A 25595-nucleotide genomic window follows, 5' to 3' on the forward strand; every position below is an offset into this window, starting at 1 on the left:
CTGGCTTAGTGAAAACTCTTGGGTTTGCTATATTAGTCTTTAGTTCTTAAAAGATAGCTACTGGCTTTCAGTTTGTGGCCATCATTTTGAAGTGGTAGGATTCACCTATAAAGCCCAGATCAGGGGGCCAGAATCTTCCAGCAGAAGGCTCTGTTCTTTCAGGTGCAATCTGTTGGCCATCAAGTGATCAAGCCAGGAGATGACTAGAGTGCAGGTGGCAAAAAATTCAAGATGAATCCAACCGAGCATGGCTTAGAGCTCATTCAGTCCTATTCCATGGTGATCAAGGTGGCTACTAAGTATTTTTACACTGCCTGCATCACATCCTTGGAATGCCAACCAGTGGAACTTTGCTGGGTGGTTCAGGGTCTTTTACATGGTGGCCCCAAAACAGAACCTGTTGAACCTTCAGCAGCCTGCTGTGAAGAGTTTGCCTAGCATTTCGAAGATAAAATTATTTGTATCTGCTCCGATTTGGATGCCAGAGTTAGTGCAGTGCTGCCTTTGGAGGTGTCCAGTGTGCTGCCTGGTCCATCTGTGCTAGGCGAGTTTGTCTGTGCGATCTAATGATGTGGACAAGATGCTTGGCTTAGTCCTGCCGACCACTTGCTTGTTTGATCATTGCCCATTGTGACTTATTCAAAGATCTAGGGAGAGGAGGCACACATGGGTCCTGAAAGCTGTGAATGCCTCCCTGTGAGAGGGAGTGGTGCCAGCCGCGTTGAAAATGGCAGTGGTTACACCACTCCTTAAAAAATCAAATCTGGACCCAGGTGACATGAATAACTACAGCCCAATAGCCAATGTCCCCTTCCTGGGCAAGGTGACTGAGCAGGGTCATGACCAGGCAACTCCAAGCTCTCTTAGAGGAAACGAATTATCTCAATCTGTTTCAATCAGGTTTCAGACCTGGCTTTGGGATTAAAACTGTCGTGGTTGCCCTGTGGAATGACCTTTGCTGGGAGAGAAACAGGGACTGTAACCCTATTGATTCTCCTGTACCTCTCAGGGGTTTGATAGCATTGGCAATGTATTCTTCTGGAGCAACTAGCCGAGTTGAGAGCTGGAAGCACCACATTACACTGGCTTCACTCCTACCTGGCAAACCATCTCCGGATTATGGTGTTGGGGAATTAACACTCTGCACCGTAGCATTTATGTCATAGAGGGCTCAATTTTATCCCCCATGCTTTTTAACATCTACATGAAACCACTGGGAAAGGTCATCAGCAGGTATGGGCTGAAGTGTCATCAATATGCTGATGACACTAAGCTCTACCTCTTTTTCATCTGACCCAGGTGTGGCAGTCTCTTCCCTTAACCATTTTATGGACTCAGTAATAGATTGGATGAGGGCCAATAAACTCAAGTTCAATCCTGACAAGACTGAAGTACTGTTGGTGAGTAAACCTCCATTTCAAGTGGGAGATTGTAAACCTGTCCTCAATGGGGTTACGCTCCGCATAAAGAACAAGGTTTGTATTCTGGCGGTGCTCCTGAACCCAAGCTTTCCCTGGTTGCCCAGATGGACTTGGTTGCCAGGAGTGCCTTTTCTCAGCTTCAGCTGGCTCACCAACTACACTCCTACTTGGATGAGGGTAGTCTTGCCACGGTCATTCATGCACTGGTACCTCCACTTTGGACTACTGCAATGTATTCTATGTGGGGCTTCCCTTGAAAACAGTACAGACTCTTCAAATGATCTAGAACAGGCACCACAGTTGCTGACGACTATGATATGTAAAGTCCTAAATGGCTTGGGACCACATTATCTTATATATTCCTGTCCATCATTTAAGGTCAACAATGGAGTTCCTCCTATGAGTTTCTCCCCCTAAGTGGGTTAAGGGCGAAGTTGCAAGGAGGGTGCTATTCTGTGGTATGGAATGCGTTACCATCAAAGATTCTTCAGGTGCCTACTCTGCTGAGTTTTAGGTGCCTGACACTTTTCCAGCACATTTATGGCACCATTTAGATAATTTTTACATCAATTTGCACCAGTTTTAATTTATCAACTTAGGTTTTATTGTTGTTGACTATGTGTTATTTTGTGTATTTTAATTTTGAGGGTGAGTAAAAAATTATCTGCACTCTGGTTCTATTAAAACTTCTGTTGGTGGCACTGTCCTATGAGCACTTTCCATTCAAAGCTATTGTCACCCCAGTCACTGCTGTGCAGGTGTGAATGTGTTGCATCAGTTCATCTGTAATTGTGGTGCAAGCAAAAATGGGTGCCCCACTTGTGTTTTTCACAAAAGAGTAGCTTGCAGGGATTTGTTTTTTGTGGCCTGAGGGTGTACCCAGTGCCTTTATTTATTCATTCAAGACTTTGTGCACAGTATGGAGAAAGTGTTTTGTTGCAAAGAAGTGTGTATGAAAGGACAGAAAAGTTCAAGGAAGGCCGCACAAGTGTTAGCCGTCAAGGAGGCGCCAGATGCCTGCCTATGGCTGAGGACAACACTGAGCACAAATCTGAAATGATTCTGTCAAATAGACAAGTGACACTGGATTATGTGGCAAATTATTTGTAAATCAGCCATGGCTCTGCCTAGGAAATAATCCACAACAGACTTAGGGTTCAAAAAGTTTGTGCGAGATGGGTACCCAAACAACTCATGGAAGAGCGGAGGAGGAAGATTCACTTCTGATGAAGAAGTGAAGACAGCGGAGTGGTTCACAGTTCAGCCTAAAACATTTTTTAATGAGGGAATATGAAAGTTTGTTGACAGATGGACAAAGTGTATTGGAGAGCAAAATGTCAAATATGATCTATTTGTCTTTTCCAAAAGTTAATTAAAATAAATTCTACAGCCAGAGTGCGGATAATTTTTTACTTGCCCTTTTTATGTTATCCACTGATTATTTTATTGTAATGACTACCTAGAGAGCATGATGCTAATGGGGAGCCTTTAAACAAATTTAATCTATCAAGCTGCTGGGTGATGGGACTGGAGCAAAAGCTGGCAGGGTCACACCCTCTCCCCGCCATCCACCTAGCAGACTGCTAGAAGGGACTGCATGCTCTTTTCAGACATGGTCTGAACTGATTGCCCAGCTCACAGCCTTTTGCTGTGATTGCACTCCATCTTGGAAATTATTCCCCTAGAGGTATTCAGGTACCTATGCTTTCTTTCAGATGAACACTTGCCTTGACTACTGCTGTAGAAGCTGATTTTAATAGGCTTTGTGGGGAAGGGGGAAGGATAGTTTAAGAAGGGAATACATATTCTATATAGAACTAGAGGGCTCTTTCCAGCTCCTCACTCTCACAGTTGGCTCCACCGCTAGGTTGTCTGAAAGACAGCATACAGGCCAGCCTTGCCCATGGGCAAGGAAAGGGAAAGGAGGACCAGGAACTAACAACTACAGAACACTGGGACCGATTGAAGGGATGCCATGGAAGGGACCAAAAAGTGCTGCTAATGAAATGACCAAACTGTGTTTTACATAGAATCATAGAAGAGTTCGAAGGGGCCGGAAGGCCACTGGGTGGCACTCCCTGCTTAGTGCAGGACCCCAAGTGAAACCAGCCCTCTCAGATGGCTATCCAGTTGCATCCTGAATCCCTTTACTGTAGGAGAGCCCACTACCTCCCCAGACAATTGGTTCCATTGTTGTACTGCTCTAAAAGGCAGGATTTTTTTCCAGATATCTAGCCAGAATCTGGCTTTCTGTAATTTGAGCCTGTTATTCTGTGTCTTGCACTGGGGGTTGATCAAGAAGAGATTCTGTCCTTCCTTTTTGAGTGCTATCTGATCTCCCTTCAGTCTTCTCGTCTCGAAGCTAAATATGCCCAGTTCATTAAACCTGTCCTCATAAGGGTTTTGTTTCCAGTCCTCAGTTCATCTTGTTGCCCTCCTCTGAACCCTTTCCAGCTTGTCTGCATCTTTCTTGATCTGTGGTGTCCAGAACTGGACACAAGATTCCAGATGAGGCTCATACCTGTGGCAGGTTACCAGTAAATGACTAACTGCAGTCATTAGTGGGACCTCCCTCTCTCTCTCTCTCTCTCTCTCTCTCTCTCTCTCTCTCTCTCTCTCTCTCTCTCTCTCTCTCTCTCACACACACACACACACACACACACACACACAATTTTAGAGCATTTGTTGGCCTTGAACAGGATGAGCTAGTAGGATGAGGAAAATGTACACAGTGGCAAAAAGGGTAGCTTCAAAAATGCACATGTAGGGAGTCCAAATACCGATTTCAACCATCTGTGCTGGAAAATCTGAGTCAGCAAGTGAAGAATGGGCTTCCATGAAAGGTGACATTCAGGTGCAACATGCTTTTACCAGAACATACTCATAAGCCTGGAAGAGGCTCCCCTGTCCTGGAAGAGATGCTAGCATAACAGGGTGCTGTTTCTGCAGCATGTGGAACAGTGAGGAATGTCTCATTTTGTAGCAATGCACGTCTGTATCAGGCACCTGCTCCCTAAACAAGGGTTATATTCTATTTTCCACCTGTTCCTGTATCAGTTTCACTGGTGACAGGATCATTTATAAGACGAAGCATATTGTGAAATTTTAGTGCATTTGCTCAACTTTTCAGTGCTGTAGTATTTCACAAGTAGAAGAAAAGATATTAGATCACCTCATCAGGTTAAAGGCTTCTAGTGGCAGCAAACAGAAGCAATTCTATAGACATCGTCAAGTGTTTGCATCTTATCCATCAGTGTTCAAAATGAACTTGAACAAGCATGCATGGCACGACTTCATTTCTTGTTTGATGTTCTTGCCTTAAGACACCGAGTAGGGACTAGTCATCCTCATCAGTATCATTCTGCATAGCGTAAAAAAGCCTGAGACACATAAGAAAACAAACTGAGTTGTGAACAAAATCATAATCCATATTTGACAACATTTAACATCATGCACACTGAGTTTTAGCTCACTCTTTTAATGCAACAGACTCTTCCAACTGACAGCCCTTTCATATAAACAGCAGAGTCATGTGGAAAGCTTTTCTTTGGATTGTAGTACTGCCAGCACAATGGCAGAATGTTTCCACACCAAACAAAATGGGGGAAGGAAGTGGAGGGAAATTCTGCTAATAGAAAGGCAGCAGAGAGAAGGCTGGCTAGAAACCATCTCCCTTTAATTACAGTTTATAGTGATCAAGTTACATATATTATGAATGTATAAATACACTTACTATTCTGTGTGCCTAGGTATTTCATATTGTAATGCAATTGAAAAAAAATTATTTTTATTTATTTTCGATTTATATCCTACCTTTTTCCTACAAAGGGCTCAAGGCAGCTTACATCATTCTCCTCCTCCATCTTATCCTCACAACAACAACCCTGTGAGGTAGGTTGGGCTGAGAGTCTGTGACTGGCCCAGAGTCACCCAGTTGGCTCCATGGCCGAGCGGGGAATAGAACCCACATCGTCTGCGTCCCAGTCCCATGCTCTTAACCACACCACCACACTGGCTCTCAAAAATGAGTATAATTTGGTCAAATATGAAAAAGGGTGACAGGATGATCACTCCCTGGTTGATCATACAGATTTAGACAACACAACAATTCATTGTGGGTTCAACAACCCCTACAACAAGCCATGGGTTTTCAGAGTGGCTGTTGCCCTCAAACCACCTATGGGAAATTTTCCAGGACTGAATGACATGAGAACCCACTGTGGCTTGTCACTTATGATGAGTTGTGTTGCTGTTATGACCTGAAACTCTTCAACATTATGTCCCATCCTGCTTGAAAAAAGAAACTTAGCAATCCCAGAGATTTTGTAAAAAAAATACACACTGGGCAGATTCAGAGTCATGCCAGCAAATCCTGGTAATAAGTTACAGTTAGTTTTTGACCAAACAACCCATGGTGCACCCAAACGATGGACTTGCTGAGGGTTTGCCCCTCCCTCCTCAGCCTACCATGGGTATCCTACTGGACTCACAGCAGGACCAATTTGTTCCTTCCTGACCCCATTATGATTCATTTTTTGCTTCCTGAAGCTTTTTTACACTATAGTTTTTTCCTACAGATCATGATCCTCATTTGACCACCATGGAAAGCCCCCACAAAATATCCAAGCAGCACTCTGGAGGGATTGTCAATAGCTGGCAGATCATTTTTTTTTTAAGTTTTTTGTTCACAACATTTTCAGAAATGGGTTTGTTCTTAAATATAAAATAGCTGCAGTTACACAAATGCAGAAGTTCATAGTAGCACATGTGTAAGAATCTGAAGCACATGCCATGACAATAACTACCCTTTGCTCTGTCAAAACTACCCTTGAAAGGGGAGTCTAGGGGGAAAATGTCAAATGTGTTCCAGCCTGTAGAGGTAAAAAAAAAAAAAAAAAAAAAAAGACGAGGATTTTGTGATGGGTGTGCAAGTCATACCACTCCCTTTGTTTGAGCAAAAACAAATTGTGCATCTTTGCTTTCTGGCAGCTTGCCTTCTGGCAGCCTTCAAGAGAAAGCCTAAAAGGAAAAAAACTGTTGTTTGGAGCCTCCCTGTGATTCTGTCCAGGATCAGTACCTGTTGCTCTTTGGTAGCAGGTACCCCCCCCAGGACTTTGCCCAAGCTGAGGCTTCAAATTCCTACACTCACACAACTGCATGATTGCCACCAAATTTTTCTTCTTTTCTTTTCTGAAAAGGAATGAATCTATTTGTACACATTTTGAGCACAATAAAATATACTACAAGGTGCTGCTTGGGCATTCTGAATGAGGTATCAGAACAGGAAACAGCAATCTCAACAATGAAGAAGGCAATGTGCAAAAAACACACAATAAGCTGAAAACTGCTTATGATCATAGTGGGAACTGCAGTAAGCCGGCACCTGCATAAGTCTGGCAAAAGGGGCAAAGGGGCTTGGCTGCTCTTGGCAAGCTTGCTGGCTGTCCCTGATATGTATGGTATCACCCAGTCTGGGAAACAATCCTGGTCCGCACAACACAATAAACCATTGAGGGTAACAAACAACCCATGATGTACTCTTGCGCCATGTGAACTCATTCACCATGAACTGGCCAGTACTGCAACTAGAATCTAGAGCAATCTCCAAAATCGAAAGCTACTTGTTTATTCGCTCATTATTTTGCTACCTTTCTAAAGATAACCCTAATATGCGGTTGTGTTCGGATCACCCTACTAATCTGAAAACTTGAATCAAGAATGTGTGGTAAAAGTTTTCTAGATCTGAGTTCCTCCTAATACAAGTAAATACATCCCAATAGGCAGCCAAAAATTCATTTCTTTTGATATTATCTAAGTATACATACCGATCAAAGCATGGAGAGGCTGCATCATTAAAGTGCATGTATGGTGATGCCCTTGACAAAGGACGCATACAAAGCCAACAGAAATATTGCCTGCAAGCAGTGCATGTCATCTTGTTACATCCATCGAACTTCTGACAATGGAGAGAGGAAGATAAGCACATTGGCAAACAATGTTGTGAATCAATTGTGACGTATGTAACAGAATTAGCAGGTCTACACAGCATGAGGCATTTGCACTGAAAAGTGCATTTCAGAAAATATTACATTTGCTACCTGGAAGTACAGAAAAAAGTTTCTGTGTCCTTTCAAAGGGATTCATACAGATAGGTGATGATATTTTCAGGTACACCTACATTAAAGGCCCAGCATGCAATGCTATTTTTGTTTTGCTCAGAATTGCATACCCATGAAAAAGAGGCTGAATTATTCCAGCCTTCCTATGCAGGACCTCCTGTGGCAGTTTATGGTAGGTATGGAAGTCCCTATTAGTGACAAACAGTTCTTTTTGAAAGGTCACTGTAACAATCTTGCATTCATTTACACTAATGTAGGTGTCACACTCTGTACCTTTTGCACTGCATTTTCAGCCTGACCTCACTATTTAGCTCCCACCACCTCTACAGTCAAATCAAGGGGCATCATCTATAGATTTTTACCATGGGGACAGGCAGTGACCAATTCTAATCACTCCCAACACAAGAGTCTTAACGCTGAAGAGAGCATTTCCCCAGAGTACTATGAAATTTGGGGGATGGGCCTCCCACCTCAGTACTAGAAGAGGCCAGGATACAAGTGATCAGAGCTGCAGCCTTGATACCACATCACTCCTGGCATAACCTTTTATTAGTGATCTCAGACACTTTGAAATATTTCCGCCTAAAATTATCAGGCTGCCCTCTTAGGGCCTTGCTATTTAGCAAGTGGGTATGTAGGCCAAAGGTTTCCAACATAGCATTCGCAAGGCTGGGTGCTATTTATTTTTCCCTTCTGTTAATTTCATTCACTTGTACAGAAGAAAAAAAAGTTTTCCTTGGGAGAAAAAAAGGTTGTAGGAGAGGATGAATTCCACCCCTCTTCAAGGACCAGTAGGGCAAGAAGGTCCTTGGCGGTGGGGTGACCTCTGTACTTGCCTTGGCCAAGTTTCTGGCAAGGGTTTTTTGCCCTGTCCCAGGCAAATCAATGAATGGAAGAAACGCTTCATAGACGTATGTGGATGGGAAGAAGTAAGGATGGACAGACAGATGGATGGATGGATGGATGGACAGGGGAACAGAGAAAGGAACCAAAAAGTAAGTGAAATAAAGGCCAGAGACAGAAGGTAGGTAAATAAGAAGAGTCAGAAAGAGAAGAGGGAGGGAGAAGCAGGAAAGTTAAAGATAGAAAGAAGGAGCCAGAGAAAGAAGGCAGGGAAATAACATGAGTGTGAGCCAAAGAAGGAACAAATGAAAGAACCAGACACTGAGACAGGAGAGGAGCCAAGAAGAAGTAGGGGGCACAGGAGAAAGAGAGAAACCAGAAAAGACAGAAGACAGACAGGCAAGAGGAGTCAGAGAAAAAGGGAGGAAAGAAGCAGAAGCAGACAGAGAAACAGGGATTTGTGATGGTGCCCAGGATCTTTTTTCAAACTCTGAATCATGCTCATGAGTCAAAACAAGCTGGAGATCCCTGATTATATAAGGTTATGCTTTGCACTTAAATACATGTACTGAATGGTGGTTTTTCCACTTTTTACCTTTCCTAATACTAACTCAAGTATCCCCAACTTTCATAAGCCATAGAAAGTAGAGATTCACTTGTGTATAAAAGCAATTTTCGGAAAGTATGCTCCTTACCTGAAGGCCTTAAGCTATGCTCGCAAAGTCTCTCCTGAGTTATCCTTAGGGAAGACTATGCTCTAGTCCATGGGCCCTCAAAATATGGCCCGGGGGCCAGATCTGACCCGCCATGCCCATTTGGACCCGCTGCGCACCTGCCCGCCTGCCACCACCCACCTTGCCCCGCCCACGGGGAGACAGCGGTTTGCTCAGAGAAAACAATCTCCAAGCGAGCAAGCCGCTGCCTCGTGCGCCTGCCTCAAGGTGCGTGCCTGCCCCCGCCGCCCCCGTCTGCCCACGCCTCTCCTCACCTCACCCGCCTCAGTGCGTGTGCCGGCCCGCATGCCGGCCGGCGCACACCACCAATACCACCTTTCTGGCCTGCACCCAGCACTGGCAGTTTTCAACTGACCCCCCTGGTGGAAAAGTTTGAGGACCCCTGCTCTAGTCTACCCTGAGACAAGAAACACACTTGTAATAATCAAATATGGTCACGACATTTCTAGGGTGCCAGCATCTTTTAAACACCATCTGTTAAGGTATAATTAATATAAAAAACAATATAATCCAAGGAACCTAAGACAAGAAATAAAACACTACCTTTCTGCAAAATTGCTTAATGCAGTAAAAACAACATCATAGAACTTGTTTAATCTCATGAGGAAATGTTCCAAGTCTCAAAAATTCAACTGCCCACAGAAAAGGAAGTGCTTCCCTCCACTTTGCAGCTGCTCTTAGAACAGCAGTAATCATTTTCTAGAGAAGCCTGGCTTTGCTTGTGATTAATACCCAAAAGTGGAATTCTGCACAGACACTCCAAGCAGAATCAGACCTTTAAATCATTCATCCAAAAGTAGCTGAATCGTATCCTAAGAGTTCCCCGAACAAATATCTGATTCTCTCATCCAGCCACCTGCCCTAATCTTACCTGTATTGGAGTTCCACAGTGAGGACATGATTTGGAATTCTTTGCAAGCCATTCTGTACTTTCCATCTCCTCAAGTGCTTTTCGAATCACTCCTTTCCCGTAACGTTTTTCTAAAAACTGTTTTGTGACTTCATCAGCTTCAAGGTACTCACGGTTTAAGTCTATTAACTTCTCTAAGAGAAATAATGGACCAAAATGTAAAATGCATTAAACCTTTTAAAATTGTATTATACAAATGCGTCTAACACTAGCTTAACACCAGTCTACTCAGAAGTAAGTTCCATTGATTTCAGTGGGTAAGTGGGCATGGGATTTTAATTCTAACTTTATTTCTTGAACAAATCAAATGTTACTAGACAATATTCTATATGTACTCTATACATTATAAAGCAGTGTTAAGAGCTAAAACATTTTCTATTATTCTTCCACACCTTAAAATTAACTGAGTTCCACAAAGTGCCACTGTAGTTAAGTGCTTATTTTGATAGGAATATTGAATTTACACCAGAAGGGCAGAGCTGTTTCATTCCTTTTTAAAAAACTGAATAAGCCTGTTTCTTTCTATAACGTATAGCAGAGATCTCCAACAACTGGCTGCAGGGCCCAATCCCCCCCCCCCCCAAAAAAAGCTGAAGAATGGTTGGTAGGACAAATCCAGCCCCCATCATCATTGGCGTGTGTGTGGGGGCTTCATCTTCCTCATCACAGCTAATTTTCAGCAGGGAGTCCTTTTCTCATCCCATGCAAATGATTGGAGAAATGTTCAATTCACTTTTATAGCAATGGGGAGGGAGAGGGGGGAGGACTAGGGTGGTTGGTGGGGGCGGGGAAGAGACCAGAGAGAGAATGATGGAAAGGAGGAACCAGAGAGCCAGAAGGAAGCAAAGGAAAAAAACAAAGAGGAGTCAGTGTGAGAAAAGGTGAAAGGCAAATGTGTTAGAGGAAGGCTGCAGAATTAACGGCATCCTTAGAGAATTCCGTATCAGTTATCATATGAATGATATCCTTGAACAATAGACTGCCTACATCTGAACCTTCCAGCAGGAAAAGTTTTCTTGGCTTCAACTCACCAGCAGTGACTTTACAGGGGGAGACACCATGGTAAGTCATCTTACACAATGTACAGAAAGCATAATTGCACCTGGAACAGATGCCCATTGTGCAACTTGGCTCCTGCATCACTGGTGTTTGGCAGCACGGACGTGGGCAATTTACGACATCTGCCATCAGATCCAAACTTGACTGAAGCAGCAGACGATCATAACGGGCAAACAGCTCCTCGTCCACCAGCTCCTTCACCTAGAATAAAAGGCGTCAGTAAAATATAGCACCATTGAATTTTGGTTATCAGAAAATGAGGAAGCCCACAATGGATGCTGTGACCAAGCAACATTTATCCCACAGAATGCTTATAGAAAGAGCCAGAGGCTTTTTGAAAAAAAAAAAAAAGGCTTAAAAAAAAAGTGAAACTATTGATCAGATGTTCTCTTGTAAGAATTATAGGTTTATCATAGAAAATTCAGCTTGCAGTGCTGGCAGGTTAGTTCAAACCTAACCTGGAATTTACCAACTTTGCTTATCAGTATCTAAGTTTGTCTATGTGGCCAAGCTATCAAAGGACCAGGTATTCCAGAAAGCAGGAAAGATTCACAATTGGCTCCAAACAGCACATCCCTTCCAGTTTGGCAAGTGCTTATATTGTAGCCATCTACCCAGTCATCTACTGCAGAAAACTAGTATACACTTACATTAGTGGTTAAATCAAGTGCAAAGTAATTCCACAAATATTAAACATTAAGTAATACACTTTGTTAATGAAGGATCCAGGAATAATATCTGTCTGTTTTAGTGTTACTGATGCAACTGTTCTTTACAACCACAATTCTTTTGTAAGTAAGTGGTTAGATATGAAACTTGGGCTTTCTTTTCTAGAGGCTGCTCTGCCTCCATTGCTTTCATCACACTTACACAAATGGGTGCTGGCATTTCTGTGACCTCTGCTGACCTGTCATTTTGCAGAAACAAGTATTTGGGAGGGTGTCAAAGCCCCTTAACTTAAGTGATGGGTCCTAAGAGCACGCAGGCCCAACAGGCTACTACCAAATATATATATATATATAGATATAAATTTGAAGGAACTGCTCACAAACAATTTTTTTTTTTACCTGACCAGGAGTAGCAACAGAAGGACACTCAGGCTCTGGACAATTCAGGCAGTGGACCTGCCCATCTTTGATTTGAATTTCAAAATAGTCCTTTAAGCAGGACTTACAGTATATATGCCTACAGTTTATAAAGTACATACATTCACTTCCCAGCTTTTCAGAAAAACAGATATTACACATGTACATTTTACTGTTGAAGCACTTTTCTTTTTGGGCCTGATCAAAGTCTAGAATTTCCCTAATCAAACTGGATAGAGACTCAATGTCCTGCACAGCTCTTGTATCAAGGACTTCTTCTGGTGCTGCTGTAGCACCTGATTCGCCAGCACAAGCTGCCTCTTCATCAAGCCTGTAGTGTTCCTTTCCTTGTTCACGTATCTTTGGCTCATATGGTGAGCTGATGTTGAGATATGCAAGTGTTTCTTCCTTCAGAAACTGCATCCAGGCAAACAGGACGACAGAGCCTCTGTTTTCTTCCCATAAGTTGTCTAAACGCTTGCAAAGAACACTGAGCTAGAAGAGAGAGAAAACAGTAGCAACAGAACATCTTCCACAATTCCAGGAACAATCATAATATGCAAAGAGAAAAAAGTATATTCTCAGTGCTGATGAAACTATTTTGTCATGATTTATAGTTCAACACATGTCAAAGGATTAATCTCTCCTTCCTCAATAGCAAGAAGCAAGTGAGGTTGTACAGTCTGTTTGTATATTACTTAAAAGGAGTAGGAAGCACTGCTCAAAATTATTGCTCCTGAGGAGCAAAACATTAATTTTCTGAAATGCGTTGAGCTGTAAATAATGATAATGAGCACTGTTTCATCAGCACCAGGAACAAAAACCACTTTTCCCCTCTTTGGCTATTAGATGCTGTTTTTCCCCCTTCCACTCTTAACAATCATATGATCACCTGGATCAAATTATCAAAATAACCCATCATAGATTATTTAAATTGTAGGGTATGCTGGGTACATGAGGGGCACAATATCCATAATCACAACCTGGGTGTGGCTTATCATGTCATTTGAACTTGGTGGCATGGCTTGTTGGAGAAACAACCCTCCAATAATCCTCCAACAACCAAAGTATAAACCAGCCCTCTTAAGACAGTCAGATTTCAAGTTTGGAGAACAGTTATTAAAATAAGACTGTTCTAATTCAAATTTCTCAAAATAAACAGGAGAAATTCATACCCTAATTCAAAACATACTTATTTCAAGATAATTTATCAATAATATGAATAACTGCTCTACACTTTTATTCAAAACAAAAATCTACTGTGTTGAATAGAACATGCTTCCTCACCAGTATGCCTGGAGCTTTAGCATATGGACCTTTTATTGGATAATTTAGAACTTGAGAAACACTTTTATTAGTGATCTTGAGAAACACTTCAAATAACTGTATGATTTAGCTTTCAACCACAGACCTTTTAGCTTTGAACTACATATATTCTGTGTAAAAGTGCAGGAAATCCAATGCAGTACATATTTAAATGCATAGTTCTGGTTTAAACACTGCATGAAAATCATGTTCCTTTACCATAAAGATAACCATCTTTTTGATCTACCATGTCATATGGATATTGGTATTTAAAGTATTACTGCAAACTCAACCATAACTGAACTGCAAGTAAAAGAACAAGTCCACTGGACAACTATTTCCATTTAGATAGTTATATGGGTATAACATGCTATGTCTAATACTTCCAGCTCAAAGTCATTTGCTATAATGTCATTTATATTTTCGACTTTGGAATTTAGATAAGGGTCTTGGTTGCTTCTGAAGTGATTCAAAATGAGCATCTTTTTTAAAGCACCTCCTAGAATTCACTCCTATTCAAACCATTCACATGAGAAATTGCTGAAGAGAGCAGTAAGTAACTAGTCATTTTGAAAGGGATGTCTCACCCTGGCAAAATCAGAACTCACAACTTTGTTTTCTATGGGAGACTTAACTGAATGGTCTTTCCCAAGAGATGGATACAATCAGATGGACTTCTGAATGCTCTTGGGGATTTTCCAGGGGAGTGAGTGTATAATCCAGCCAAAGCCCTGGGTTTGCTGTGGAATACTGAGATGTGAAGGGAAATCAACTTGAAAGCATCTGGGTGCCCTTATGGCACTCTGCTCCTTGGAATACTGGGGAGGTGCAGACAATGAAACAGGCCACACAGTGGCTAAAGTGCAATTAGAGTAAAACTCAATATGAAGACAACCAAGCATACATACTCTGAAGCACATAACTGGGCTTCCTGAACAGCAGTGTGGACAGACAAAAAGGCTTATTTTGCTGCCTCTGCCAAGTCCTTGAGGAGCCATCCAACAGAATTCTTTTAGGAGGTTCCATGGCTAACACTCTTTTCAACGATCCTCTGTGACCTTTTCGTATCACACTTGAAAGACAAAACTGTTCATCTCCACACAGAACTTGCGGGAGTTGCTAGCACAACTCTTGCCAAGATATCTGACACCACCATCTGCCCAATCTGTGGTTCCTGCTCCCTTTAAACAAGTCCATGATTTAATTATCTAATTTTAAATAATTTAATTTTGCATTTTGATTCTGCTTACTCTTTTTATTGTTCATTACTCATAAATACTTCTGCATGGAGAGCACTATATACATTTTGTAAATACATAAATAATCTCACATCCCCTGAAAGCTGATACAATTGACAAGATACTCCACCACTTAAAACACAGAACCACTGGAAAGCATGACATAAAGGTAAGGTCATTGTACAAAGTGCAATCCTGGAACCAATTAGGTGTACTCAAAAATGATAAAAGTGCTTTAAGACTAGTGAAAATTTGGGTGAAGCTTCTAAAACGAAAGCAAGAAAGGCATTTAATTTGATAACCTAACTTCTTGAATTGACACATCTATTGTTTCATCAATAATTTGTGAGCATCCTTATTTTCCCACAGAAAATATACACACTCCTCTCACTCTCTGGCAATATGCAACTGAAATAAAGTTGCAGTAAAGACACTGAAAGCCAGATAGATCCACACGTGTAAGATTTTAATATTTTGAAGAATATGTTTCTTTAATGGATTATGAGGGGATCTTCAGCCTTCTCTTTCATGAAGCAATTTTTGCATCACAGATGCCGAACACTGAATTTTTATTATTCACTAATTAAAGCCCTCAAAACATACTTTGAAAACACATGTTCAAAGAATGGGAGTATCAGTAATTTCCTAGTTTGGATAACTAGGATAATCATTTAGATTTAGAGCAGCCTTTAGAACAATTTAAAAAGTCTTCTGGTTACATCATTTAATTTTAGGAACAATACAATTAGGCACTCCCATCTTACATGTCAGATTTATCAGATATATTATTTTCTCCAGTTAAATCTGGCTTTTTGTTATTATTGTATGTAATATTCCATTGGCTGTCTACGAATAACAATCAACCAGAGTGTTAATCGTTTTAAAAAAATATTTTCCATTTCGGACAACACAAATAATAATTTGGCCAAACCTGAGCCCGGGAGAGCCACTTGCTACTGAGGGTAAATACAGGTGGAGAAGCTGATGGATAGTTTGCTGGGAATTCAAAATTCAACACAATTGGAGGTAAGAAGCTGACTGTGCACTGAAACTTGCTGTTCTGCAGATTCTCTGCCAGGTGGTCTGAAACAAAATAAATCTGATAGTGTCAGGGAGATGCAACTATAAACGATTCTATGTAACTTTTCTGGGCAGAATTCAATGAAGCATTTACACTGCTGCTGATCCTTTGACCTTCCAACTGTATTGCCTAAGTGGCCTCCACCAGTTGTGCAACAGCGATAAAGAGCTTCCATGAAGAAATAGGGAGAAGCACTGAATTCTGGAAGGAGGCAAATCAGCACAGCTTGTATAAGGGAGTTTTGCTGCCCTGCCTCGGTCCAGAAAGAAGCATTCCTCTATGAAGTGCTGACTCTCCCTTAAGTATGCACAATGTATTGCTTACTGAAGCGGGTCAGCAGGGCAGAACAAAATGAGCAGATGTAGGTGAGCCATGTTGCGTTCCGCCCTATGAAATGATTCCCATAAACTTGTCCACTATCTGAAAACATTTACAGGTGATTATTAAGAATACTAATCTGGTTCAGACACATCTGACTGTTGACTTGCAGGCTGCCACTCAACATGCATGCTAATTAACTCCTCCATTTCCTGGCTTGCCATTTCCATTGTTTGCCATGATTTCAGGCTAACTATTGGTGCCCCTCTGAGATTATCACGGCTCTTGTTCAGTGACAGGATCACATCAGCGTAATCCTACATTATAGCAAGACTCATCAATATTAGATGCAGAGCTGCACCAAAACAGTTGAGTTTCAGGGTTGGAAAGAGATGATTATTTTGTAGCATATTTTAAATATGTACCTATTTCTGAAATCGGAAGGTATAGATTGCTGTTCAATGACATTTCTTGTTCCATTTTTAACACTGGCTTAGAGCTTACTGGCACAGAATCTTAATTATCATTGAAGCAGTATACACACACACGTTCTGATATTAAATGTGGGCTAAGCTATGCAAATACTAATATTATGTGCTATTAAGCTTTTTATTGAATACAGATAATCTTAAAAATTTACTACTTTTAAAATTAAAAAGTAGTAAAAAAGAGGCAGAGATGAGGGTAAGACCACTCTGAAAGCTAGCAACTGTCCACATGCAAGGTGTTCTAAAGCCATTCTGCCATGTTGGGGTTACCTGTGCTGTCAACAAGATTTCACATCACGTATGTGGAATAAGTTGTGTCAGTACAACTGGATGCATTCTAGAATGATTTAGTTTCTGTGACACACAAAACTGAGTCATGACAAGGATCTCTACAACCCATAAAAGTTTCATAAAGGTTTAAAATCTGGGATCATCATCACCACCACCACCGCTATCAGTTTCATTTCTGTTTTGCTGTTGTTGTTTAGTCGCAAAGTCATGTCCGACCCATCGCGACCCCATGGACAACATTCCTCCAGGCTCTCCTGTCCTCTGCCATCCCCCAGAGTCCACCCAAGCCCACACCCACTGCCCCAGTGACTCCATCTAGCCACCTCATCCTCTGCCATTCCCTTCTCTTTTTGCCATCTATTGTTCCCAGCATTAGGCTCTTCTCCACGGAGTCCTTCCTTCTCATCAGGTGGCCAAAGTATTTGAGTTTCATCTTCAGTATCTGGCCTTCTAAAGAGCAGTCAGGGTTGATCTCCTCTAGGACTGACCGGTTTGATCGCCTTGCAGTCCAAGGGACTCGCAGGAGTCTCCTCCAGCACCACAATTCAAAGGCCTCAATCCTTTGGCGCTCAGCCTTCCTTATGGCCCAACTTTCACAGCCATACATTGCAACTGGGAAAACCATGGCCTTGACTATACGCAGTTTTGTTGGCAGGGTGATGTCCCTGCTTTTTAGTGTGCTGTCTGGATTTGCCATAGCTTTCCTCCCCAGGAGCAAGCACCTTTTAATTTCTTGGCTGCAGTCATTGTCTGCAGTGATCTTGGAGCTCAAGAAAATAAAGTCTGTCACTACCCCCATTTCTTCCCCATCTATTTTCCAGGAAGTGATGGGACCAGATGCTATGATCTTAGTTTTGTTAATGTTGAATTTCAAGCCAACTTTTGCACTCTCCTCCTTCACCCACATCAAGAGGCTCTCTAGTTCCTCTTCACTTTCTGCCATGAGAGTGGTATCATCTGCATATCTGAGGTTACTGATATTTCTCTCAGCGATCTTAATTCCGGCTTGTGATTCATCTAGCCTGGCCTTTTGCATGATGTGCTCTGCATATAAGTTAAATAGGCAAGGGGGCAATATACAGCCTTGCCATACTACTTTCCCAATTTTGAACCAATCAGTAGTTCTGTGTCCAGTTCTCACTGTTGTTTCTTGACCCACATACAGGTTTCTCAAGAGACAAATAAGATGGTCTGGTACTCCCATCTCTTTAAGAACCTGCCACAATTTGTTGCAATCCACACAATCAAAGGCTTTAGCATGGTCAATGAAGCAGAAGTAGATGTTTTTCTGGAACTCCCTAGCTTTCTCCATGATCCAGCGTATGTTGGCAATTTAATCTCTAGTTCCTCTGCCTCTTCGAAACCCTGACTGTACTTCTGATAGTTCTCGGTCCACATAATGCTGGAGTCTACCTTGTAGGATTTTGAGCGTAACTTTGCTAGCATGCAAAATGAGTGCAATGGTGCGGTAGTTTGAACATTCTTCGGCATTGCCCCTCTTTGGGATGGGAATCTAAACTGACCTTTTCCAATCCTGTGGCCACTGCTGAGTTTTCCAAATTTGCTGGCATATTGACTGTAACACCCATAGCTCTGGGCAATTTACAACAATCCAGAAAAACAAAACAATGACATACAATTCTAACACCATAAAATAAAAGCAGATTTTAAAAATTAAAACAGCTAAAATTTACAGTTAAAAATGACCCTATTAAAAAGTGAAATACCTGGGAGGGGAAAGCGCAGTGGTCAAGTAAATGTATAAAGGCCGCTGTATAAATGACTGTCTTAAGTAGGTGCTGAAAATATGAAACGGTTGGTGCAAGTGGGCCACAGGGAGGAGGTTGTTCTACAGATGCACCACCACAGAGAAAGCCCTCCCCCTTGTTGCCATCTTCCAAGCCTCCCTTGGCGTTGGCACTCAAAGGAAGGCCCCAGAGATTGAGTGTACTGTCTGGATAGACTGTGGTTGGGAGAGGTGCTCCAAAAGGTATTATGGTCCCTTGCCATGGAAAACTTTATAGATTAAAACCAGCACCTTGAAGGGGGCCTGGAAGCATACAGGCAGAGAATGCAAGCATATTAAAGCATATCTTCTTCAGCAAGAAGTAGTCCTTCTAGGATTTGTGACCAACTAAAAGTTTCAGCAGCACAGCATACAGGCTTCTGTCTGGAGAGGTGGCGAAAGAATATTTTAACTAAAAATATGTACAGCATGTCCCACTCACACAACCTGTGCACAAAAAAAAAAAGTGTTACCTGACCTGGGACATAAATACAACAGATCTATCTTTTGGTGTGGCACAGCAACCTGATCATACCCCACATTATCAAGACAATGAATGTGGAGCCTTTGCTACATATCCACACTGGGCCACTGGGTGAACCAGCTCCTACCAGCTGAGGAACACAAACTGGACAATGTGCAACATATGGCAGTAGTACAGTAGATTTCAAGAAGCATTTCCTTCTACCTCACACCAAAAGAAAAAATCTTGACTCACCATTCACACATACAGTAAAGTTTGGAGGCAGGTCAACCGAAATTCTAGTTTCTCCTCCCTGCACAGACTGTGCTCTCTTGAATTCATCTTCATCATAAATACTTGCCAATGCAAGAAGCTCATCTTCCTGAGCTTCTTTGTCCTCTGAAGACATTTAAAGTTCCTGTGAATAGTAAAAACATCCCCAGAATGACAACTTTATTCTTACTATAATTAGAAGTTTCTATTAGAGTATTGATTCAGGTCACAACTATTTAGATTGCAGTTAGGTGCAGATGTCTGGAAGCTTTCATTTCCATTTTAATGCACATGTAGTTAAGCATTATAGCTAAAACCAAACAAAATGTGTGCAAGACTCATGAAAGACTTAATGAAATATCATTGTGTACTGTTAAACTGGAACCTGATCACTGTAAAAAAAAAAAAGCTCTTCTTCTCTTGTATGAAACTGTGCACTACACTATTTCCCCTCTCCATAGCTGCTAGGGACCAAGCTTTCCCATTACAGCCCACAGCTATGGAATGCCCTCTCTAGAAAACATTTCCTTGCTGCCCAGTCAGACTGTTTAACCTCTTAAGGTTTTGCAAGTTGTAAGTGTAGACACTATCATTCTGTTTATTTAGTTGCCATCTGCTCTGCTGCTGCTGGACTTGTATTAAAAAAGCAATCTTTTAAAGTTTTAACTTTCATAATTTATTTTGAACTTCTAAGAACAATTGTATGGTATCAAAACCACCTTGAAACTCTTATGATAGCAAAGCAAGGTATATATATGTAAATAATAATGAGTCAACATGACAAGTCAACATTAACACAACTTGAAATAAAAGTAGTTACATAAAAGGTGTGTAATATCATTGATCAATTGTATCCTTTCCTTCCTTCAAAGAGATTTGGTTGTGAAAGAACTTACCCAACAACCCTGTATGGTAAGGTAGATGGATGGCTGCTAAATGGCGTTGGTTTCCCAATGATCTTCATGACTAAATGGGTTTTGGAACCCAAGTGTTTTTAGGCTAATACAAGGGGCATTCAATGTATTCTTGGTATTAGCATGAAGAAAATGAAATAATAAATTGAAATAATTTTTATTTTTCAATGTAATCCCCCATAACTTCAATACACTTATTACATCTAGAAATTAACTTTTCAATCCCCAGTAAAAATTACCCTTCCTTCTTGTCTAAAAGATGTGCGTTAATTGCCACCTTGAGCTCTTCATCATCAGAAAATCGCTTTCCATGAAGATCTTTTTTTAAATTTGGGAATAGGTAGTAGTCACTGGGGGGCAGGTCCAGGCTAAAGGACGGGTGGCTTATTTCTTCAAAACCACAGTCTCACACAGCAGCCTTCGAAACACGCACCGTGTGAACGGGTGCATTGTCATGAAGCAGCAACACATCTGCGTTCAGTTTTCCCTTTTTTCTTTAATTGCTTCTCTTAAATTATGCAGAGTGGTTGCATAAGATGCTGTGTTTATGCTTTCACCTTTTTTTGTGTACTCAATCAATAAAATTCCCTTTGTGTCCCAAAACACTGTGGCCATTTTTCCAGCCAATGGAGTGACTTTGAATTTCTGCAGAGGGTCAGCATCTTTTTATGCCACTTGCATGGACTCCTGCTTACTTTCAGGGTCATAGTGATGAACCCAAGTTTCATCTCCAGTAACAATCCGGTCGAAAATACTCGATGGATCTTCAGCACAGAGCTCTAAAAACTCCCTACAGCACTCGACTCACACTTGTTTCTGAGGTGCCATGAGCATTCGCGGCACCCATCTTGCACAGACCTTGGAAAGGTTAAGATGGTCATGAAGAATAGTAATGGTACCAACGGGTAGGTTTGTTATCTCTGCTAACATTTTGATTTTTATTCGGGCATCTTCCAATACAAGTTTCTCAATTTTTTTCACATTTTCTTTCATAGTGGCAGAAACTGGCCCGCCTGAGCGGGTTAAATTACCCACATCAGTAGCAAATCAACCCGATACCAAGAATACATTGAACGCCCCTCGTATGTCACCCACTAAAACAGATTGCTGCCTTATCCATCCATAAAAGTATTCCACATGACTGTAGAAATATCTTCAACATACTACAATTATATAGTAGTAGTATATACAACTACATTTTCTGGATACACTGTGCAAAGATGCCCCTTACCCACATCAGTTTTGTTTTACTATTTCAGCCTAATGAGCACATGAAGATCATCTTTTCGGTTCTATTTGTCAAGCTATTCCTTTCCTTCAAACACTTTCTCAAATCCACTTCTCTTCTGGGTCATTATGGCTTTTATTCCTTTACACTTCCTACAACCATTTAGCTCTTCCTATTCCATCCATTCTCACTTCCCTCCGAAGAATCTCTAATCCTCACCATGTATCCACTTTAGGCAAGATTTAATACCTTGAACTCTGCACAGTACTTAATATAACTCTGGCACAAAATAAATGTCAAAGAGCAATAGGAGGGATAGACTGGGAAAAGAAAACAATGGGCCTGTATCAAATGGCAGACAAATGTAATCACATTCATTTCTATGGTGCTACCTTATGTTAAATATTGGATACAACCCAACAGTCCTCTTGTCTTCTGTAAAACGCCATGTACGATGCTATATAAATAACTTAAAAGTAATGGTAGTATACATACAATATATTTTCTTCCATTTTAATCCTTTTTCCTCTGGTTACACACAAGAAAACACAAGCTGCTCCAATTCATAACATGCTTAAGTTTCATTTTAGTGAGAAACACCAGAAACAAAAATTATGCAGAAATTACTAGTCCATAACATTCCTAAGACATTACCCTCTGAATAATGAAGCTGTGACGATATAAATTTTTGCTGAAGACAAAAACCATAGTGACTTATGTTGCCTACACAGAACCGGTGTGGTATAATATTTATTTATTAAAAGGAAATGTAAAAATCAGCATCTTACCCCCATTTTTACAAATACACATGGCACCCTACTAAAATACACTGATGACAATCTTGAGCTCTGCTTTCAGTTCCAAACAAGAATTGACTTTAGTAAGCACCACCTCACTAAGTTTGACGTTTATGTATGTGACTTTACAAGATGACAACCAAATTCAGATACTAATGGAAAAGATGTTTATCTACACAAAGCAAGAAATACAAGCATATTAACAAGGCAACAAATGATCTATTGCAAATCTTTATCCCATGTCAAAAGTTATTAGGAGCGAAGCTTCCCTCACAAATATTTACCAAGATTCTGAAACATACTTAATTAAAAGAAGACTAATATGAAAAATATGGCTGCTTCTTGCTAGATAAGCTTGACTGCACTGCAATCCACCTCATGACAGCTTACTGGAAGATGCCTCACAACAAATGAGGAATGGCCTTCACTTTGTTTTCAAAAAAGCTGTCAAATCTCACCTCTTTAACCTGGTGCTTTAAAATTCCTTCTAGTGTTTTCTGTGGTGTTAATATTTTTAAATGGTGTTATTGATTATTCTGCATTGCTGGGAACTATCTTGATGGTTTTTAGTAAAAAGGTGAGACACAGAGATATACCGAGGTATAAATAGGTCTATAAATATATACTGGAGTGCAAAATAAACTACATGTTTGCAATAGCAGTAATAGTGATAATGAAGATGATAATAACATTTAGCTTTTTCCTTGATACTCAAGATACATCAAAATTATTGTAAAACATAAAATCAACATTGTGTTTAGGAACAATTCCTCCTTGAATCAAGTCAGATTTCCTCAACACAGCCTTTCCCAGCTTGCTGTTTTCCAGATTTTTTAGACTACAACTCACAAGATTCCTGACCAGGAACAATGCTAGGTACTGAAAAGATCTAGGGCTCAGGCCTGTAGACAAAAAAATTGCATGAATCTGCAAATATGCAAACATAATTAGAAATATTCCTATAGTTTGAATTTTATAATAAACACACTAATTAATATAGAATATGATTTCAGCACAAAATTCTGCAAGTTCCAAATTGTGCTTGCTTAAGACAATGAGCCAACACTTTGTTTGGGTCTTTCAAGATCAAAATGTGGTAAGGCCCACTTAAAGTGCCTAGTAGTCAGCAAAGCTATTCAAGTTGCTTCAGCCTCTGAGGTAGAAAATCTCATGAACACCTATATTTTCCTGGCAGAGAAAATAAATGAATATTTGCTACCTTTTCAGGTTGTCCCAAATTAGCTATGTCTGAGGCTGCTGTCTAGAGCAGCAGTTCCCAAACTGTGTTCCATGGAACCTTAGGGAGCCACAAAAGCCTCATAGGGGTTCTCCAAAAAAACTCAAAACTCAAATTTAAAATGGATTTTAAAATCAAACCACACAGGGCCAACTATTCAATTGCCAATTGGTATCCAAGCAGTAAACAAGGAAAGGCATCACTTCATTTGGTTCCTAGGACTCTTTTGGGAATAACTGAAAGAATTCATTTGGGATATTACCATATAATTGCTTTATTCATTTGTTCTATTTAAAATGTTTTCTTTTTATTTCCAAACCTACTATGTTATGCAAAGCACTCAGGCAATAGGAGCAGAAGAAAGAAGGAAGAACATTGCGGGTTCACAATGCCTAGTAAAAAATCTGGGATAAAGTTAGGGTTCCATGGGGGGAAAATGTCTTCAGAAAAGTTCCATGACTGAAAAAGTTTGAAACTGCTGATCTAGAGAATGAAGTGTATGTGCACGTCTCTCTCTTGGACCCTTTCTTCCATGGGCACCCATATTTTAACAAGGGATGTGTGGTCAGGTGAGAGAACAGCATTTGATCACAGAAATAAACTTCAGGAAGATTAAAGGGATACAGCAGGAGAAGCACACATGGAGAAAGTGCCAAGAGAGTTATAGGGTAAAGAAATATATTGCAAGCCTGTTAGTGTGCTTTGCTCTTTTCCTGCCGTTTTCCTGATGAGTGCAAAAATATGTGTAAACTGCACAGAGAGGCTTCAGGCTATGGGGAAATACAGAAATAAAATTAATAAACTAATCATCAGAGATCATCAGCATCCCCACACATTTCAGCACATGTTACATTTCTCCATTCCATGAAAAGCAGTATCTTTCAAATAACTTTTTATTCAGTGAGCTCCTGCCCCTGAAAAAGTATTATGCCACAGTAAATTAGTGAATGACTTCTGTGATATTTAGCTTCTGATATTTAGCTTATATATTCTCCTCCCATATATATTCCAATTTCTCTAGCCTAGAGAAATCACTACATGCACTGTGGAAAGATTACATCCCAGCAAGATGACTGCAGAGCCAAGGCACTCCAGACACATTCATTAAGCTGTAAGCTGTACACTCATACATTAGTTTGCCCTAACTCAAACTTTGCTTCTTATTCATACCCTTTATGCAAGCAAATCTGTCTATTTGCTCCGAATATAAAGGGCCTGGGCCACCTTGGAGGAAGCAACAGGTGAGGAAGCTCTCTGGTATTCAACTCAGTATGTGAACAGCCAATGCACCAACTGTTTCTCTTGTCCAGGCCTCACTAGCTAAAGACCCAGGGAATAATTACAATTGCCCAGAACCAAGTGGCTGGGCAGATCTCTGCAAGCCAGGCACTTTGATAAAGTCAGTTAACAAGTGATGCTTTGGGCAATTTAGACTTTAGATTTAATGAAAATAATGAGCAGACCACGGAGGTAAATCTCACGCTAGTTTAAGACTGCTTATCTCTGTTACACTCCTTACTAGTCTGCTACGAGAGCCAGTCTAATGTCTCCCAGTAACCAAGTTCAGGGGGTAGACGCAAACTTGTATTAGGGCAGGTGAGAGCAATTGGGAAACCTCTAAATATTATGAGCATTAATCAAAAGGTCCACGGCCCTTGCCTGGGCGAACTATGAACTCAAACCGCGTCTACCCCCTGGTCATTAGCCATACTAGTCAGGGCTGATGTGAGCTGTAGTCCAAAGCTGGGGAAGGCTGCCCGGGGCGGTACCAAGTTGTCCATCACGTCAGGCGCCGAAGAGCCGCAAAACCTGAGGAGCGGCCCCAAAGGTGCACCACGCCCTGCCGCTCGATACGCTTCCAACCGCCCTGCCATGCCTCTTCTGAGGCTTAAACCGCGCGGCTCGGTGTACGGTCTCTTTCGGCACACGGGACTCCCCCTGTGCCGACATCCAGCCTGCCTGCAGCTCGTCCCACGGGCTTCTTCCTCCCAGGAGCCCCTGGAGC

At 41.2% G+C, this 25595-nt stretch overlaps 1 protein-coding gene across 6 annotated transcripts in view; it reads right to left on the reverse strand.

Annotated features, from left to right (window-relative positions):
* RNF14 (ring finger protein 14) overlaps nucleotides 1–25595 on the reverse strand; it is a 38787-nt gene that overhangs the window by 13056 nt on the left and 136 nt on the right. For 2 of the 6 annotated variants that reach the window (XM_044454254.1, XM_044454255.1), the window contains exons 2-8: nucleotides 19397–19559; nucleotides 15646–15797; nucleotides 12154–12666; nucleotides 11059–11287; nucleotides 9989–10161; nucleotides 7247–7377; nucleotides 4517–4801 (exon numbers count right to left, since the gene is read on the reverse strand). In XM_044454254.1, coding sequence (XP_044310189.1) covers nucleotides 4759–4801; nucleotides 7247–7377; nucleotides 9989–10161; nucleotides 11059–11287; nucleotides 12154–12666; nucleotides 15646–15797; nucleotides 19397–19550 — 1395 coding nt within the window. In that variant the 5' untranslated portion in view covers nucleotides 19551–19559 and the 3' untranslated portion in view covers nucleotides 4517–4758. The other 4 variants (XM_044454256.1, XR_006417015.1, XM_044454253.1 and 1 more) reach the window with 4 other exon arrangements.

This window comes from Varanus komodoensis, unplaced genomic scaffold, assembly GCF_004798865.1.
Source record: "Varanus komodoensis strain SLA01 unplaced genomic scaffold, ASM479886v1 scaffold7_3, whole genome shotgun sequence".
Lineage (NCBI taxonomy): Eukaryota > Metazoa > Chordata > Lepidosauria > Squamata > Varanidae > Varanus > Varanus komodoensis.